This window comes from Zootoca vivipara, chromosome 1 (genome assembly GCF_963506605.1).
Source record: "Zootoca vivipara chromosome 1, rZooViv1.1, whole genome shotgun sequence".
NCBI classification, from domain to species: domain Eukaryota; kingdom Metazoa; phylum Chordata; class Lepidosauria; order Squamata; family Lacertidae; genus Zootoca; species Zootoca vivipara.
The window spans coordinates 106,726,749-106,746,841 of record NC_083276.1 but is presented as its reverse complement, the minus strand read 5'-3'; the positions used below and the strand labels follow the sequence as shown (position 1 = coordinate 106,746,841).

General features: G+C 42.3%; 1 protein-coding gene across 4 annotated transcripts in view; it reads right to left on the bottom strand.

Annotated features, from left to right (window-relative positions):
- Positions 1 to 991: 991 nt before the first annotated feature.
- The window catches only part of TANK (TRAF family member associated NFKB activator), a 34,391-nt gene continuing 15,289 nt past the window's right edge, over positions 992 to 20,093 (bottom strand). For 3 of the 4 annotated variants that reach the window (XM_035132458.2, XM_060280174.1, XM_035132448.2), the window contains 6 exons: positions 19,931 to 20,031; positions 12,346 to 12,525; positions 11,213 to 11,286; positions 10,067 to 10,185; positions 7,509 to 8,089; positions 992 to 2,597 (listed from right to left, as the gene is read on the bottom strand). In XM_035132458.2, coding sequence (XP_034988349.2) covers positions 2,424 to 2,597; positions 7,509 to 8,089; positions 10,067 to 10,185; positions 11,213 to 11,286; positions 12,346 to 12,525; positions 19,931 to 20,031 — 1,229 coding nt within the window. In that variant the 3' untranslated portion in view covers positions 992 to 2,423. The remainder of the gene's footprint in view (positions 2,598 to 7,508; positions 8,090 to 10,066; positions 10,186 to 11,212; positions 11,287 to 12,345; positions 12,526 to 19,930; positions 20,032 to 20,093) is intronic. The other variant, XM_035132466.2, reaches the window with a different exon arrangement.

The following is a 20,093-nucleotide window of genomic DNA, read 5'->3' as shown; positions in this document are numbered from 1 at the left end:
ATCAAAGCGAAAGGTAGGGAACCTGAGATCCTCACTCCAAATGTTAAAATACAATTTACACCAGCTAAGGGAACTAGGCAAGCAGATGGGATAGCAGTCCCAACAGGAAGGCCACAGATTCCCCAGCCCTACTCTAAGCTGTAAGGGGGGGGGGCAAGCAAGCAAACTCATTCAAGCCCATTTTCATTTTTGCCCCCTACCTAACTCTCAGTGTTTGCAGTATCTTACTGGCCTGTTTCTATATTTGTTTTCTTGTTTTGGAAGGGGAATTTGCCCCCCCCCCCTTTAATGCTGTGTTTTTGAAAAACTATTTTTTGTACTTCTGGGGATTCTGCTGCCCCACTTGTTTCTGCCAGCACTGTTCCTTCCTGTAGAGAGAATGATATGTGCCAGCTCACAGGAAATATAGAAAGGGAATGTGTGTAGAGAGAAACCTAGGCAATGCAGAATACATGACTTAAAAAACAACACCCCAGTTAGCCCTTTTTTATACTGCGATTACATCTTACTACTTTTAAATTCAGGATGAAGGCCCGTTGTCAAGAAATGTGGTTCGTTCTCTTTCCAGAGTACACCCTGAAAAGCACAATTCATAAGCAAGCCTAAAGAAGAGGAGGAGGAGGAGGAGGAGGAGGAGGAGGAGGAGGAGGAGGAGGAGCTTGGATTTGATATCCCACTTTATCACTACCCGAAGGAGTCTCAAAGTGGCTAACAATCTCCTTTCCCTTCCTCCCCCACAACAAACACTCTGTGAGGTGAGTGGGCCTGAGAGACTTCAGAGAGGTGTGACTAGCCCAAGGTCACCCAGCAGCTGCATGTGGAGGACCGGAGACGCGAACCCGGTTCCCCAGATTACGAGTCTACCACTCTTAACCACCACACCACACTGGCTCTCCAGTCTCAGAAGAAAAGTCTCAGAACGTGTTATGTCATACATGGATTTGAAAAAGGCTTGGCCTGGTAGTTTTATCAGAGTAAGACCAAACACACATTCTGGGTCACACCAGAGCCAAAACCCTGCAAAATGCAGTTTATTTTAGCACAAAGGCAGTTAACAGTTTTTCAGAAACAGATGAGAGGCTGTAACCAAAATTGTACAAAAATGTCTGTATATCCAAATGAGTTAAAATTATGCAAGACATTCAGGTTTTCTCCATTCTTTTGATTTGTAAAATGGGGATTTTTATGTAAATACTAGATATTTGGAGAAAGTGAAGAAATTTAGCTATTAACAGCATATACAGAGCTTTAAAACTCCTAACTATATAAAATTATTACATATGGACAAAAACAAACAAACAAACAACCAGTCCAAGATTATCAGGTTGCAAACAAGATCAGCTTGCTGAAAAATACTACACTGGTGTGTGTGTGTGGTTGAAGTGTCTCAGGTAAATCCTGATGGCTGTAAAACGCTCAAAATTAACAACTTATTTCACCTCTGCTGAAAATGGGGGTGTTTTTGTTTTTTTAAAAACTCGCCACAAACCTTCCCATGCAATACCCCAATAAAGCTAAATGTTTGTGTACAGTACTCATTATATATTATGAAAGCCTTATACAATGTTCATCTCAGCCCCAATTGGCTGCTGAGACATGTTTCTTTGACGCAAACAGATTGTCTTCATCCAGGGCCATCTATTGTTCTAACATAACAACTTATATTGCCAGACCATTGACAAGCCTAGTCCAATATTGCCTATTCTGTCTGGCAGAAGATGTTCTCTGCTCTATTGCTGGCTTATGGCTCCTCCCTGCAGCTCCTGGGCCCTTCACCTACTGACAACGCGGGAGGCCTCCGGTCTTCCCACTGCCCACCAACACCAAGACTGGTAGCCATTTCTGCCTGCTCAATTGGCAGGAATTAAGGCACAGAGTAAGAACACAATTAAGGATGCAATTCTAAACCAGGTGGAAAGTGAAGCTCCATTCTGGACACCTCTGACTAATTCATCTTCCCCCCCCACCCCTCTTACAAACCTGGTGCTTAGGGTGGGGGAGCTGAATTGCTCTGAAATCACTGCATCACATCTGTTTCTAGCTGGAGTTCAGTACTGTATCATGCACGATGGCAAAAGTAAATATTTGTTTCGATGGTCAAAAAGATTCCAGTGAATAAAAGTGAAAGCAAAGGCACAATGGTGTGATAGTTACCAAGTCAAGTCCTTCTCTCTCTCTCCCCCCAGCCCCCGGACTCTTCAACCCCTGTTCTCGGGAAGCTATGCCCTTGTTGGTGGCATTGCAATTATTTTCCTTTTATGCATTTGAAATTGGCTTAAATCGTATTAACATAGCTCCGGGTCGGTTCTGGTATTGATGTTGCGCAAAGCTCTGGAATTACACTGCGCAATTGGGCTGAAATCAAAGTAGAGCAGCACCTGGTCTCAACAGCAACAGCAACAAAAATCTGTACTCCGGTGACACTAGGACTTCAAGTTGAAGTGTGAATTCAGATGCCTCAGAAAGTCCTCTGATGTACTAGATGGTGGAAAAACTTTCTGACAGAATTCACATATTCCAGTCTGATCAAGTTCCGAGTCTGCAGAAGGAAGTGCCAATACGTCATTGTCTTGAGTGTGATATGGCTCCCAGAGCGGCTGTAAGAAGTAGAGGGTAGAAAAAGAAGAGTTATAAAGGTGAGGTTTTTCACCGGCTAGGGATGGCTGCTGTTGCTGCTAGGTATATCTAAATATGCGGCCTTTCATTTGACTAAAGAATGTGCTTTGTGTTTAGAAAAACAAATTGAATGAATACTCCTAGAACGAAATCTTGCCAATATTTTCATCAGCTAAAACATATCTTCTTGATAATTCTGGATTGATAAATGCATATACTATACTTTTCTATTTCAATGCATGTCTAAGTGTTATATCGAGGCACTGATATTCAAATTACATGAGGATTACGAGTGAAGTGGTATCCCCATTTTTTAAAATACCCCCCCCCCAAAAGTCTTACCAATCACTTTGAACATGTAACTTATGAGGGCATACAAGCAACTTTGATTTGGAGCTGGAGCAAGCAACTCGGGCTCAGAAGGCTTTTAAAAAACAAAATGTATATAATTTATATATTTAATGTGTGAAAGTGTGCATATATACATGTGAGTGTGAGCATACAAAGCCTCTATGTCATTCATATGTACCAGGATCTCAAAAATTCTGAAGCAGAGATTTATTTATTTAAAAAAGGGGGGGGGACACTCACAATTTCTCTGAGTAAATTTTTGTCTAAACAATATTTAATACTTATCTGCCTTAGCAGATTTCTATTGTGGCTTTTTTATTATTTTTAACTCTGGTCAGTCATCAATCCACGAAGAACACCGGCTAATTAGGTGTAATTACATCAAGTTCTAACAAACAGTCTACTTTTCTGTTGGTGTAAATTGCTTCGGAAACCTGTCTAGGCACTGACGCGTGTTTTAAATATCACTGCGGAAGTGTGCTTTTAATTACTTATTTGCAACTCCACCTTGATTTAAACTGGCAGTTTTAATAACTGTAATAGGAGTCATGACTAGATGGCCACAATATGTATGCTGTATTTGAAATATTTGATCAAATTCACACCAGCTGGAGGGCCTCATCTTGCAAATGTTTTACTCATTGAGTTTTGAGCTTGATTTAGCCAGGCTCTACTGAAGGGTTGTTGCCTAACACACATTTATTCAGGATTTTTATTATTTTATTGTAGATGGCATTCAGCTGCTACTGTAATTTTTATTTTGGATCACTGCTGGTAACCCCACCCAATAAAAGTATGGCTACGGATATTTGCAAGAATGTTATTGTTAGAAGTGTGAACCAATTAATTATCTGCCTTTTAACTGACTGAAGTTGTGGTAGCATGAGAACTGATTGGATTAATCAATGCTGGTGCTTATTTTTAAGATACCAAAGAAAGCATGCACTTAAAAAACATGGCTTTCAGTTTGAGCTAAGCTACAGGCGCTTGCAGTCCTAAGGATGAATTATGGCTCAAAGTAAATCAATCTATGAAACCTTCCCCCCTGCCAAATAACACTCATGCAAATGTTGAAGTGTTGTGTTGAACTGGAGCTACGTGCACACATTTACACCGATGAAAATGCTCTTCATGTTTGTTTGTCTCAAAATCAGGAGCCCTGCTTGCTAGACTAGCCTCCCAAGATGACACAGAATGAAGGAATGAATCAAAATCCTAATCCTTCAATTCAGTCTCTACTCGTTTTCAGTATTACAGTTTTCAATCCAGGTGTTTAAGAAACTGCTATATACTAAAGAAACAGACTCAAGTTTTTATATTTAGTGTCTGCAAGGAAGAGCTAAATTTATTACATCAGCTGAGAGCCACAGCTCTAATGACTTACGGTTGCCAATTACACTGCATTTAAGTTTCCTCTCCTCGTTGTTATTTGTTAACGCATGTACTAAATGCATGACAGAAAGCTCTTGTCTCCAGGAGGGGTGGGAGACAAGTAAGATGGCACTATCACGATGCCAGCAATGGTGAATAGTATATAACAAGGTCTTATGTGCTTTAAATGTGTCTTCAACCTGGCCATTTTTTTACCATGCAGACAGGATGGCGGGCTGACCCAAGTTGTCTTTGTGTGGAAGTGAAGCTATGTTCTCCATCAGGAACTGCTGTCACTGTCTTACAAAGTACATTTCAAATCAGACCCTGCAAAGGCCAGCTCTACAGTTTGTATGGGCAAGCATGAGGCTATCATCACAGCTCTCTCAGTAACAGGGACAGAACCTTTTTAACATGCCTTGTGAATTGGGACCTTTATTTTTAGCAAGTATTTTGTGACTCGGTTTTTCACATTTTTCCCACTGCTGCTAAAAAAAGGGGGGAGCTAAGCACATATTTTCAAATGATGGAAACTTTCCGCAACCTGTTGTTAACTGGACTCGAAGTGCTGAGATTTTGCATCTGTTTTTTTAAAAAAATCGCCCTTAAACTAAAAAGGTATGAAAACGTTTAGGAAGCAAAAAGAAAGATAACAAAATGTTTAGCAAATCTATGCAGCTGTCAATTTAGAACATGTTAAAGGAACGGTGGCTTTTTCTGCCTAGGTAATTGGAGAAGATGCACAACTTTAATCAAAGACCTTCCTGCATACAACGAACCACTACTGGAAGTATTTTCTGCCACCAGTTGTCTCTCCAAATGTAGACACATAACATATCAAGGCTTCCTGGCCACCACTAGATTATAGCACAGGCCACTTATATTTTAAAATGTAAGCTTTTCCTTATTTTTCAAGTATATGAATTTTTATAGTCTCACGCCCTGCACATTCTGACAGTTCAACACCAATTCTAATGCACTTTTAAAGCTGCATGCTTCTCTATCAACTTGCAATCACATACCAGCTGTTTCACATGCTTTAATATACAATGCAGAGTGCCATCTACTGAGAATTGAATAGTTAAAAGAACAAGCAGGAGACATGATGGAGAAAAAGAGGAAGAAGAACGAACGGACGATTTACAAACCACAGGAATCTCAGTAGTAACAGAAGAAATAGTTTCACTTGCTTTGATCCAGCCCAACACAGAATTAGGTGCGGCAAAGACAAAAGCAAAAACTATCCAGGCATCAAATAATTCAAATGCAAAATCTAGAGCCCTATTAGAGGAGGAAAAAGGAAACTAGTATGAATATATAATAAATAGTGCATTACCAAAGTGCAGCTCATCATTATTATTTTAGGATGTAATAGACTGAAGGCATACTCAGGAATTTGGGCATATGTGTCTAAAATTAAGAGTGCTACAATGAACTCGGGGAAAAAGTAAGAGGTGTAGCTCATTAAATCTTCAATAATTTGTACGCGAGGATCCATTACTCATAAAAGTGGTGACTGTAATTCATGACTACATTAACACTACGCAGTGTGATCAATATGCCCCTTAAAACCCGCGCACGCTTGCACTTTAATTCATCTGCTTTCAACAGGGTTAGTCGATTTAGATGACAGTAACACTATGGTAAGTATGTTAAGCAGATCACGACAGAGTTTTTAAGAGGTATTTACAAAAAAATGACGGGCATGCTTATCAGTTTTAATATGGATCATTTCAGATCAAACTGTATCCTCTCATTCTGTGACTGCCGAAAATGACAGATCACCATCATATAAGTTTACATGGGTTTAAACCAGATGCAGCACATGGGTTTAAACCTGCCAAGTTCCAAGGGGTTAACTCCCTATACGTGTTTATAGGATTTCAGCCTAAAAAACCCAAAGGAGGTCCAATCTGCCACTAGCAACAGATCTTGAGAGGCCACCTCCCTTTTTCTTAAACATTAGAGAGGCAGCACCATGAGGGAGGAGAGAAAGAAAGTAAGAAAATTGGGGGTAGGGGGAGAAGCAGCTTGCAGTGGGGTGGTGGTGGTGGAAAAAAAGGAGTAGACAAATGGATGGGACAATGGCAAGTAGCCGCTGCAAATCACTTTTTTTGGTGAGGTTTGATTAAGTCAAACCGGAGTCGCTTCCGAATTGAAGCCATACACGTTGCCTGCTCACAAAAGTGCCTAATGTGGAAGGATTACATGCACACAAAAATTCAGCAGAAAGCTGAAATAAATGAACATTGGTTTTGTACATATGAAGCAGGAACATTGATCAACTTAGAACTGACCCTGCAACACAAAAAGTGCATGCACGTGTCTTTCATCAGTTTCTCTCTCCATATTAAAAAAGCAGTTGTGTGATATGTGCAAGGGGCTTTTGGGGAAAAAAAATCATCTGTGCACATAATCCAGAGCAGGACCCCCCCCCCAAGCATGGATCAGAAGAAGCAGTGTGCAATGGTTAGAGCGACAGGTTATGGCCTGAGAAGACATTGAGTTCAAGCCCCCATTCAGCCTTGATTCTCGGTCACTTTCTTAGCCTAACCTTACCACAACGGGTTAGGAACCTAGAAATCAGGCTCCTACTAGATCAGACTATTTGTCCAAATAGCCCTGTACTGTCCACTCTGACTGGCAGCAGCTTGCCAAGCAGAGATGTGTCTTTGCCATCACTTTCTTTTAATGGGAGGTGCCAGGGACTAAACCTGCACAGCAAGAAAACCTGCACTGACTGGAAGAGAAGGTGTGTACAACAGACTGCCTGTGTGGGCATTTGGCCTGGGGTCTACATACAAGAAAGGAGCTCAAATATACTCTCCAGTCATTCAAATATCCCTAGCTAGAAGGCCCAAAAGGATTAACTTGCAGCCTAGTTTCAAAGCATGCTGGATCACCAGATGGAAGGCTTAGAATAGGGAATACCGGCTGCTGGTCTAAACACAATATCACAAATTATGACATTACAGTGGTGGCACAATGATATCAGGCCGTTGTGCTAATGCAAACGTTTTGAAACGGAGCAGTGGGCAGATGGGATAAAAATGCTGCACCGGGTACACATTAGGTTGAGCAAGTTCAGCTACCTGCTCAGTTTTACAGCTTTACAGAATTATCATCATCATCACATGTAAACACAAAAGCAAATGGAAAACAGCAGATACCTGCTGAGGGACTCCAACAGGGCTCTTGTTATCTTCTAAAGACGGAAGTTTTATTTCAGGGATATCTTGATCTGGAAAGACAGTGGCTCCAAAGCCGTACGCATAAGGCACTTGAAAACACAGAGGGTTGTCCAAAGGACTCTGTACGAGTGCGTTTGTGTGGGCGGCTGAGGATTTGGCTTTACTAGCAGCTGGCAGTTTATGTGCGGCTGAAGTGCTTGAGTCAGCGCCATGGCCCTCAAACATGTTGTGCTTCACCTCGCTGTAGCTCACGTCCTGGTCTCCAAGGTCCCTATGAAATGGCTGATCTGGAAGCATGTTCTCAGGCATCACAATGCAGGGGATTTCTGGAGCATCCGGGGTGCTCTCCAAGAAAGCAGCATCGTTGTCTATGGGAGGGAACTTGACATTAAACTGAGAAAGGGACTCCACAGAGTTTTCTTCCTCGTCCTGCCCCACCCCTCTTGGAGTGGTGGATGGGAAGTGTGCGACACCCCTGTTTAGATCCTTTTTAACCCAAGGATTACAGAGGTCATCTGCTTGTTCATCGGTGCACTGGATAGGCGTGGAGAATGGAATTTCTGTAAAGACAGGTGAAAAGGAAATGATTAAACAGTACCTAAGTCTCTGGTTTAAAGCACATAACTTCAACTTCCTGACAAATTTAATTTCCCCAAAGACCAGCATGGTAAATTTATCAGTTTGACACACCAGAGACTGATACTGTGACTCCTCCATGCCAACCCATTGACTCCCCTATAGAAGAATAAAATTTGCCAGAACTCTCGTTTGGGGCCAAAAATCCAAACCTCGCAATTGCCCTTGTGCCTTGCCACCCCCAACACCCTCCACTAGCAAGATTTATATACCGCTTAACCAACAAAACTTCTAAGCAGTTTCCATAAAATGTTAAGATTTAAATAATAGATGTACAATATTTCATTTCCATAAACTATTAGATAATATTAGATGTTTAAAAACAAGTTAGGCTAAAACTTTTCAAAATAAAATCCATTTGCCAGACTTGTTTTTCAGGGGGTGGCTGGGTCTCTCTCACTACTTAAGACAGAATATAATGATGATATTTATATTCCATGTTATACGGAAAGCATTTTCTAGACAGTATAAATAACTCTACCTATTTTTGCGATTTCATTTTGGCAAGAATTGGGTTGCATCACAGATAATTTGTCTCTAGCTGAGGAATGACAGGTGACCGGATTGGGGTGGGGGAGGTTTCTTAACAAGCTGTGGCTTATGCAACCATTTCAACACACGTCTAGTGTCTAGCCGTGCACGTCCATTTGCCACAGGCTGCCTTCAGTCCACTTTTGGCAAGCCACAAAAAAAGCAACTTAAATGCAGGTTAACTGTGGCACACCAAAAAGGCAAACTGAACTGATCCCTCGAGTGAGCGGTACATAGCTATCACCAGCTCAGCCCATGCAGGCCTCTTCTTATGGATGCTGCTCAATGAAGTTAGCTGTAAATGCCAGTACTAGAAATTAGGTGCAGTTACTGTTAGATGGCAAAAATGTAGCATACAAGGTTTTGAGCAGGAACAAAACCAGTGGTTTAGATCAAAGACTGGGAGCTCCCCAGAAGCATCTAACCAGTTGCTGTTGGGCCTGCTGGATTAGGCAGGTGTTGGTCTCTTATGAGAAGGATTGGAAAATGTTTATAAAATAAAAGCATTAAACAGAATTAGGCTGCAATCCCATACCTAGGAGCAAGCCTCATTGAACTCAGTGGGGTTCATTCTAAGCAGACATGCCTAGCATTGCAGCGTTAATCTCCAAAACAAAATGCATTAATTCAAAGTGCATGCAACGAGCTCAGTGCATTGCTGCACAAGCCCTGCCGAAATCAGTTTATGTTACAGACAGGTGCTCCGCTCTCCCGCTTCAGCAGAAATTGAGCATCTAAGGTTGTGCGGCAAACCGCAGCGAGGCATACGTAAAGCAGATATTAAAATGCACTCCGACAGGTAGATCTGCATCCTCTCCTTTGCACACAACAGGCCAAAAACCTGCTGTATAAATTCCGATCTATATTTTTGCTCCTAGCCATATAACTAAAAGCAGCGTCACTGATCATGTTGTTATCAAACGGAGGTGATCTCTATATGGGAGATAGGTGTGTGGGAGAGAGAAAACAGGGGCAGTATTCACTGGCGAAGGGAAGAAAGAGCGTTCACTGTGTTGCAAGCAGATAGGTCAAGGAATACAAGGGAACCAGCAGCTTCTCAAGACATGCACTTGCAGCAAAATGAACAGTCACATCACACTGCAGAAGTGATGTGTGTGTTTGTGTGTGTGCTCTCTCGCTCTCTTTTTCTATCAAACACACACACACATTTCTTTTTATATTTCGGTCACCAGGGTTATTGCAACGTAGGACCATTTCGTCAATTATAGAGCGCCACGCAGAAGTCAGGGCAAGTCCCGGATAGCGTTGGAAAGCACATTCATCATATACATCATATTCCAAAAACGAAGCATGTTCCCCCCCCCAGCTGAAACAGCTGAATCACAGTAAGAGCTGCAGTAAAGCGATACCAGTTACAGCTTCTCTCCGTAGTTTAAATTTACTCAGCTGGTCCGTCTGTGCTTTAGCTAGTGCGCGTATGTGATGAAATTCTTCCTTCATGCCCCAGAAAATAGCCTCAAGTTCGTCCCTTTCAAAAATGAAATACATAAAAAATACATTATTTCAGATGTAAAGCACCACATTCTGTTCCACTCTTTTGTCTTTATCAAGCATAACCCTGGGAAATTTTTGCACCCCTATACCTGAAAGCCAGACTCAGGGAATGGAAAGAGACACGATGTACGTGATCTGTGACCTGACATTGCAGTGTTTTGGGGTTGTTTTTTTAATAGAAAAACAAGAATCTGTAAAGCAGCCGGCGTGTGTGTGCCGTCTCCCATTTTGACTGCATTTAACCATTTCCCCCTGCACAGTCTCCTCGATCTAAATGGCTGCTAGGACCCCCTCTGGAGAAAACAAACATATAGGCATGGCATAGGTACTGCACTCATCTTTTTTTTCCTCTCTTTCTCCAATAGGCCTTAATACCAGTGACTTGGAGCCAATTTGTACTAGGGAAACGGTGCAGATAGATGTGTGCTAAAATCCCAAGCACCGTTGCTCTGGTTAAAACAACAACAACACATAGTGCTCCAAGAATGGCTGTGCGCACCTTTCACAAAGCAGTCTCTGCCATGGATGGAGACAGGCAAACCCTGAGCAGGGCTGCTATAGTACATAGCACAAGAGGCCCTAGTAGGGCAGGTAGTGGCAGACTTTGCCTGTCTCCCCTCTACAATGATAGAAGCTCTGCACTGGGGAGCTCCAGCTCAGCTCCCGAATCCCTCCTTGTTTCAGGGCTAGAATGCCCAGGTGAAACAGGTTCATGAACACTAAAGGGGGCAAGCGAGGGCTTTGGTGCACAGGAAACGACTTGATCTTCCATCCTGACTTTACATTCAGGGTGCAACCTCTCCTTTGACCAAACCTGCTGATGCTCAGAAGTGGGCTCTAGATACCCTTTTCAATATTGAGCGGTTGCAAGGGAGAACAGGAGCACTCCTGGCTTTTTAAAAATCGGAGAACGAGGGTAAACATGAGAGGATTACTAAATAGAAAACAGGTTCCTTAAATAAATAAATTAATAGGGGGGGGCGAGAATAAGTGTGATGTACCTTTCACAGGCAGCTGTACCGAAGGCCCCCGGAGATAATTCCTGCCTAGAGGAAGCATGTTTTCCATTCCTTGCCTTTTAAAAAAAGACCGTAAGTATAAACAAAGGAAGAAGCTTGCATTTATAACAGCCTAACAAAATGAATCAACACATTGACCAGGCTCGTACAGTAGCAACTTAACCATGGCACTTGCCTTCCCCTCCCCTTTTAATATAAAAAGGTAAAATGCAGTCGTTCTAAATAACGGCTTGGAAAATGTCTTAGATGGAAATCGAACGCGTCCACATCCTCATTTACATGAAGGCGCCAGAAGATTCCTGAAGTATTTGGGTGGATGTTGAGATGAGTGAGAGGTGCTACATACACTGATAGAGAGCTTACACAGAGGACATAGTTAATCTGCAGCTCCAACAGTTAATTCTCTGAGCTTCATTTCCTTTTCATTAGAAGATTTTGTCATTATTCACCCCGCTTTTTAAGGAATATTTTTGCTTCAACGTTTTCCGGTATTTGATCCAAATCCTCTTCAAACAAATGATAAAACTGGGACAGAGAGCCACATATTCTACGCATCAGATTATATATATATATATATGTATATATATATATATATATATATATAGCCAGAAATCTATCAGCAGAGACTCTACTACATACCTTCAATAAGCTGGGCCAGGGCTGAGATGGTGTGTTTTATCATGCATGAACAGAAGTTATTATATTTGACTACCACCTTGTGGGTTAGCTCAGTATTACATGGGCGTTTTATTCAAAAGCCTGAAACTGAAGTTGTTACGATAATCCGTCTTTTATATGGCTTTCAGAAACTTTGAAAGGTTGTCTGGCAAAATGAAGCTAACGTATCTGTCTCTGAAGCACCAACACAAAAGGCAAAGCTGAATGTGCACCAAACCATACTCCGCAACAGGTAGAAAAGCATTTGAAAAACGACTGTTTCCAAATTATATGCAACAAGGGGGAGGGAATAGAGCATGTGCATAATGCACATGTGCCAAAGAGCACAGATACATGGCTTAATCCTCATTCTACAAGGATAATATGCACAATTTCCATGTGCACACAGTGTCATTTGTAGGCAAAGATTTGGGTCTCCCTCCCCTTGATAATCTTACCTCTTTTTCGTTTCTTGGTCCCGGCCTGGAATTTTGTGCCTCACTTATTTCTTTCAACTGTTTCTTCAGAAGCCGTATTTCATCATCTTTGACGGCAATAATAGATTCAAATTTCTTTTCTTTTAAATTGCTTTCCTCTTCGGTTTCTTTTAACTTTACACTCTCACCCTCCAATTGTTCCTGAAACAGAAAGAAGCACATACAGCAAGCACAGTTGGCGAATTTCTCAGTCTTTGAGGAATGCCGTCGCAGAATAGACTACTACAGGCTCAATTAAGTCTTCGCAATCTGTGAAAAAGGCAAATTCCACGTCAGGGATCATTAGGGAGAGGATCGAAAACAAAAGCTGCCAAAATCGCTAACACCTTTGTGCAGGTGTATGGGCCCCACCTAATACTTGGAATCTGGCATACAGTTCTGGCTTCTGCACTTCCAAAAGGATATTGCAGATCTGGGAAAGGCTGAGAAAGGGGCAAGCAAAATGATCAGGTGGCTAAAGCAGCTCCCCTATGAGGAAAGGTTACAATATTTGGGAATTCAAAGTATGGATGGGGCAAGGGGGGAGGAGAGGTGTATAAATTTATTTATTTAGTATGACTTACAAGCTGCTTGATTGTGAAGAACCTCAAAGTGGTTTACAAAAGCATATTGTTTCTATGGGAAATTTCCAACCTGTGCGGTCTTGCAGCTATTTCAAATTCAGGCCAGTTTTCAGCTTACCTTACTTCACTGCAAACGTTACACATGGGTGGAAACGACAACCACCTCAGACCTAAATATAATTAGTTGTCGCACTCAAAATACAGCCTGATCCACACACTCGGATCTCCTCGGCTTTTTAGCAAATTTCCATCTCGCGTCTCCCTTTGGTGGAGGAAAATACTCTTTCCTGATAGGCACCCTCCAAAAGCAAAAAAGTATTAAATATTCTTCTTTCCAAACAGATCACTGGAGCAGGGGGGGGGGATGGTATTTCTGAGTCAAAGAAGTCTACAGCTTGCTTAAAAATAAATACTACGGAGAAAGTAAGACTGAGAGAAGTCTTTCTGTCTCTTTCTTAATACAAGAACAAGGAGGCCATCCAACAGAGGTGAACGCTGGGAGATTTAGGATAGACAAAACATGCTTCCTCATAGAATGCTTTTCTTTAAATAACTGTTTTATTGCAGATGCGTTTGTCACCCTCGGGGCAGGGGGGGGGGAAGCGCAGGATGGAAACCTAATAAATGAACGAAACATACAATTGAGCTATGGAATTTGCTATCATGATGGCCACCTATTGAAGATGCCTTTAAAACGGCATTAGACAAATTTGTGTTCGGTAAGGCTCTCTTTGGGGTTCAGCATGCCTCTGAATACCAGTTCCTGTGAAGCCACAATGGGAGAGGGGTAAATGTGCTTGGGGGCTTCCTATAGAACCTGGTTGGCTACTGTAGCAAATGAGATGCTGGACTAGAATGGTCTTCAGTCTGATCAAGCTGGTCCTTTCTTTATACAGTGGAACCTCGGTTTATGAACACCTCGGTTTACGAATTTTCGGTTTACGAACGCCGCAGACCCATCTGGAATGGATTAATTCACTTTCCATTACTTTCAATGGGAAAGTTCGCTTCAGTTTATGAATGCTTCAGTTTAAGTACTCCGCGGACCGTCTGGAACAGATTAATCCACTTTCCATTACTTTCAATGGGAAAGTTCGCTTCAGTTTATGAACGCTTCAGTTTATGAACAGACTTCCGGAACCAATTGAGTTCATAAACCGAGGTACCACTGTATATCCTTAAAATGAAATCGGCCCTGTACGTACTACCCCATCAGGTTAGGCTGAAATAATTAATAACCATTTATGGCAGCATGAAGTTACATCTCATTGTGGACAATTATTCAAAACAATTGTGCGTTATTTTGAATACTGAAAATAGTCACCCTAGCAGCATACATATTAGTGCCTATAAATGTGGGAAATGTTGTCTCATTCCATTTATACACTCTGTTCACTAATATTTAATTAGTTTTAGGATGTGCTGGAATCAAGATAAAGTACATTTAAAAAAGGTGACAATAGTCTTCAAGGGTTGTAATTTCTGGAACAGTTGGAACGTAGCTATTTAGCACTTAATGACTTAGGATTTTTGCAAGACTCAAGCTATAAAACTTCAAAAGGGGAGAAATTAAGGCTTTTAAAAAGTCGGCTCCTGCATTGTTAAGCCATTAATTTTCTATATAGGATGACATTCTATACAAAAAGCGGGGAGGGGGGGAGAGGGAGGGAGGGAAGACTGACTCAGAAAGGAGTTGGGAAGAGAAAAACCATGAAGTTATAGCGGCAGAAAAATTGTCTTTTTTTAAAAGGCTGAATTTTCCAGCTCTCAAGGATGTATGACATTTGTCAGTTTTTTTGTTTTTGTTTTTTTACAAAAGGGAAACAGAACCATAATTCACTCAGCATGTGGGTGTAAACTCAATTTTTTTTTATTTTTTTTTTGCAGGGTAAGTGGGAAAGAAAGGCACATGCAAGGCATAGTCAGAAACGAGGAAATAAACAGCGCCCTAGATTTTTTTAAAATGACACAAAATCAGGGAGCTGATGCTGCAAAGGAAACATGAGAGGCATTGTGCTCCCATAGGGTTTTGTCTGTTTATACAACGTCAACTAAAATATCTGAAATAAATTTGCTACTGTTCAAACCCTGAAAAATAAAATGATATTATCAAAGTAAGCAACGTCCTTCACCAGACACTTATATTTGGTTAAAATGAAAAAGGTTCATCTGACCGTAATGGCCCTTGATTCAGAGTGTGTCATTTGGCCAACACCACTTACAGCTCATCCCACAATGCTGGTAAGTCCCTCCGCTGAGAGCTGAGGGAAAGATTCCTTGCAGGAGTTTTGGCTCTCAGTCCCATCACACTAAATACCGCCCTTTTGTTATTGCACTCCATGCAAATGGCAAAAATAACAGAAGCCTAATGAGAGATTTGCTCTTTAAGTGTAAAGCAGGAATAAAGGTTCTTGCAAGCAAGAGAAAACGAGGGCTAGCAAATGTTCTTGCAGCACCACCCTCTGCCTCACAAACTCCTTTTCCTTACGTGACTTCTACTGGGCCGAGGGGCCAATTCAAACACTTCACAGGAATGAAGGCCGCCAGCGGGTCTACCCAGTCTTAGGATGGCACCTGAGGCAGGAAAAGCGACCCCATGGAGCCAGCCGAGCTTGGCGCATCCCACACCCCGCTCCAGGAGAGCCAGAAAAGCAACTTGCTGAGAAATACTGCACTTTCCCATGTATAAGACGAGGTTTTTTCACGTTAAAATAATGTGAAAAAATTGGGTCATCTTATACTGTACATAGGTAGTGCTGAGGGGGGGGCACAGGGGATTGGATTTCTGTCTTTTAGTATTTTGTTGGAAGCCGCCCAGAGTGGCTGGGGGAACCCGGCCAGGTGGGCGGGGTATAAATAATAAATATTATTATTATTGTGTGCTACCGTGACCAGGAGATTGTAAGCTGTGATAGTGTGGGCGATTTGTTTCTGCGCCAATGGCTGCTGTCTATTGGCTGCTGCTCCGGCAATTGTGCGGGTGATTGGCGGCGGCTGACGGCGAGCTGTCAGACGATTGGTGGCTTCTGTGTCGCATGCGATCGGAAGTGTTGGTGAGGCGGGTCAAGAACTCTGGGCAATCCTCCCCCCCCCCAATAAGCTCAACAACTCTGGGCAATCTCCCCTCATTTTCTTAATTCTGAGTCTCCAAAAATAGGGGGTGTCTTATACATGGGGGCGTGTTATACATGGGAAAATATGGTAACTAAGCCCCGCCTATGCACCCAGAGCCCCACTGCACAGGGTCATTGCTTCTCAGCCCTATTGCTCCATGCACAGCCCTGGCAGTCAGAACGGGTCTGGTGCTCAGCCAATTCTAACAGCGACAAAACAAAACAAAAGCATACTCTCAACAGGAAGCCTCGGCAATCTCATCTCTCTCTCTCGGTGCCATCTTTCTGACAAGTGTAGCTGTTTCTAAACACCTGTTGGCTGCATTCACAATTTATATTTCAGGTGTGTTCTTTAAAAACGCAATGTGCGAAGTAATCCTAAAACAATTATCTTCAATGACTCAGTGTCAGACGAAAAGAAACTCAGTAAGGTTACTCGGGACAGACTTGGCTTGATGCAATAGATGTAAGGGCCTTTTCTCTACAGTCACCAGTAGCTGCCCACTTCCTCCCAGAGGTGTGATCATCAAAGCAATTTTCAGCTGGAGGTCTAGAAATGTGGCATCAAAGCACCACCCATGTTCCATTAATGTGAGCACAGTCGTACCTTGGTTGTCGAACGTCTTGGCACTCAGACATTTTGGCTCCCAAACGCCACAAACCCAGAAGTAAGTATTCCAGTTTGTGAACGTTTTTTGGAAGCCGAATGTCCATTTCGGCTGTTGTCACTGTTTCCGGGGCCAATCAGCCAATCCTAAGCCGCGCCTTGGTTTGCATCTGTTTAACAACAACCAATGTATGACTGTATTGAGATGTTACAAGATCACACTTTCATCTCCAAAGAGCCTTTGGCCATCGTGGCAAATTGTAGTCCGACCAGGCGGACTTAAACGGATTGCTCTAAGGCAGGCATGTTCAACCGGTCAATCGCGATCTACTGGTCGATCATGGGTGTTCCTGGTCGATCTCGGGATCCTTAGCGATTGCCAGCCCCCCCCCTCCAAAAGCTTAACAATTCTGTTCTCTCCTCCTAAAAAAAGCTGGGCAATGACAATGGGTAGAGATCACTGCCAGTTTTATTATACCGGGAGTAGATCGCAGTCTCCAGATAGGTAGACGTGCCTGCTGTAAGGCATGCCTCATGTGGCAACTCTTCCTATCTCAGTTCAGGGTTTTATGGGCTTCCACGTGATGGAGGTGGGCAGCAACTCCTTCTGGATTCAAGTCATTGTAACTTCAGTTTTATACATCATATTTAGCAAGAAAGCTGTGACCATGTCAGCCTCTCCCCCCATTAAATTTCATTGAATTGTTTTCATTATACATATAAAAAACCCAAAAATCTAAAGAAAACCAAAGAGAGAGAGAGAGAGAGAGAGAGAGAGAGAGAAAATGTGAAATCCTCTATCAAAGGTAGAACTTAACCCTTGTCTCCTACTATTAGCCTTTCAAAGCTTTTGTGAAATTGAAAACAGACATCAAGACTGGATTCAGACATGGATCTAGGTGCATGCACATATCTTCCATCCTTGTCTTCCATCCTTTCTACCTTTTCCAATTTGGGTGCACAGATACCCATATTTATGCCTGTACAGATGTTACACCATGTGTGTGACCAGGGGGTGAACACGTGACCCTTCCGACATATTTATAGCATCTCTGATTTGTATCTGTGTGAAAGACTGAAGAACAGTCTCAAAGATAACTAGACGAAAACAGAATCAGAAGTGAAAAGAAGATTTTGGCACAGGAGTGTTCAAACATTATGCCTTGCAACCCAATCTTAGCACAACAAGTCGTAATTAAAAAAACACACACACACACACAAAAAAAAAACGTTGGAAAGAAGAACTTCACTTCCTGATTTGGTGTCATAAGAGATTTGTGTGTGTAGGGGGAAAAGAGGGGTGGGGAGATGAATTGGCTATAGTAAGTCAAGACAATAAAAATTTAGCAGGTAGCACTAAAAAGCAAAAAACGAGTACCCAGTGAGAACGAAAAAAGACAGAATGCTGGCTATAGGACACACTCAGGCACGTAGCAAGGGAGGGGCGAAGGCCGTCCCTAGCTCCACTCTGGCGGGGGCAGCGGGGGGGGCAGCACGTGGCGGCAGCACCCCGGCCCCTGGCCCACCCCTCGCCTCCTCTGACCGAGCAGGAAGATATCACTGGTACCTCACTTTACGAACAGTCCTGTTTACGAATGATTCTGTTTACAAACTCCGCAAAACCGGAAGTAGTGTTCCAGTTTGCGAACTTTACCTTGGTCTACGAATGGAAGTCAAACGGTGGAAGGGCACCGGCGGCGAAAGTGCGCCTCGGTTTAAGAACGGGCTACAGGAACGGATTTAGTTCGTAAACCGAGGTACCACTGTACAGTATATGCTTTCATGAAGAGACTGCATTTTCACAGAGCATTCTATGCACATCCAAAACCAGTTGACAGCTTGCCCTTTGAAATAGTGCAACTATGTAGGCAACTATTAAAGAACTATGTTGCTCCCCGCTGTTACTCATGTAACTACTTTGTTCTCAACTCATATTGCTGGCTATTCAAAGGTTTTTAGGAGGGCAAACTGATAACTAGACTTCATAGCAGAGTGAGTCAAGTAACAAGTGTCTTCAGCAAAACAAGGGTAATAAAAATACACTTATAAAATGACGTGCTGTGCCGAGCGTCTCTCCTGATTTTTCACTCTTCATCAGTTAATGAGAAGAAAAGTTGCACTTGAAAATTATCAAAGGAGATAAAAATGTTGGTGAAAGTCTCGTGGGTGGGGTGCTTACCTTATTTTTGGGGTGACAGAGGGGCAATTCTGAACATCTTCTCTTTCATTCTACATCATCTCACTAACGTGCATTCTGAAGTCTCCCCAGCTTCCCATGTGTCAATTAAAGCCCAAGAAATGTTCCCATGGGGCTTTTTTCAAAGGTGGAAGTGCAGGAAGCCAGGGAGGCTGCAGAATGCTGGAGAAAGGCTTACGGGAAAGAACAACGCACACACCCCACCCCTTGGCCAGTTCAAAATCACAAGCTCAGCTCAAAACCCTGCACCCCCTCAAATTCCAAAGAAATTCTCAAGTGCCCAGAGAAGGCAGAGAGAACTGGAAGCCTCTTCTGCAGAAGAAAACCTCTTTCCAGTTCCCGCCGTTGCCAATTCTGCATATCTGTAGCAACAAGATTTCTCATCTGCTGAACAAGCTGGAGACTTCAATGCCATTCAGCATAGCTGTCAAGTTTTCCCTTTTCTTGCGAGGAAGCCTATTCAGCATAAGGGAATTTCCCTTAAAAAAAGGGAGAACTTGACAGCTATGGCCATTCAGACACGTAAAAATAACACTGGAAAGAGTCACAGAACCAGGTCCTTAACTCTTCCAAGTTGGCATAACTTGGGCAACTTCACTGTAAGCGCAGAAATCTACCAGGCTTAATCAATGATAAAGGAACAATAACAGGCACAAATATCTGTTGGTATCTGAAGAAGTGTGCATGCACACGAAAGCTCATACCTATGACAAACTTAGTTGGTCTCTAAGGTGCTACTGGAAGGAAATTTTTTTTATTTTTTGTTTAGGCACAAATATGGATGTCAGAATAAGTCCTCCATCCTGACATGACTGCAAGGAGATTGGAAGTTTTCACTTCCTTTTTAATTAACCATAGTTTGTGTGTCATCTGTACCCTAAACTGTGCGATCTGTCGAAGAAAGCCCATGGTTTGAAGTTGGCTTTTTTCTAACAAACCATAATTACGATTCATCACGGTTTGTCCAGTTCAAATGTGATGCCTATCATGTCGTTATTATTATTATTATTATTATTATTATTATTATTATTATTATTATAGAATTATCTTGTGAAAAGCACCCTACCTTTAAAAGCTTCTCTTTCTGCATTGCCAACTGCAGCTTTTCATACAGCTGATCAGCATTCAAGTTGAGTAATGTACCATTTCTTCTGGTTTCGCTGTCTTCTGGTAGGTGGTCATGCACATATGAAAAAAAAACAAACCCCAAACATAATGGTATATCATAC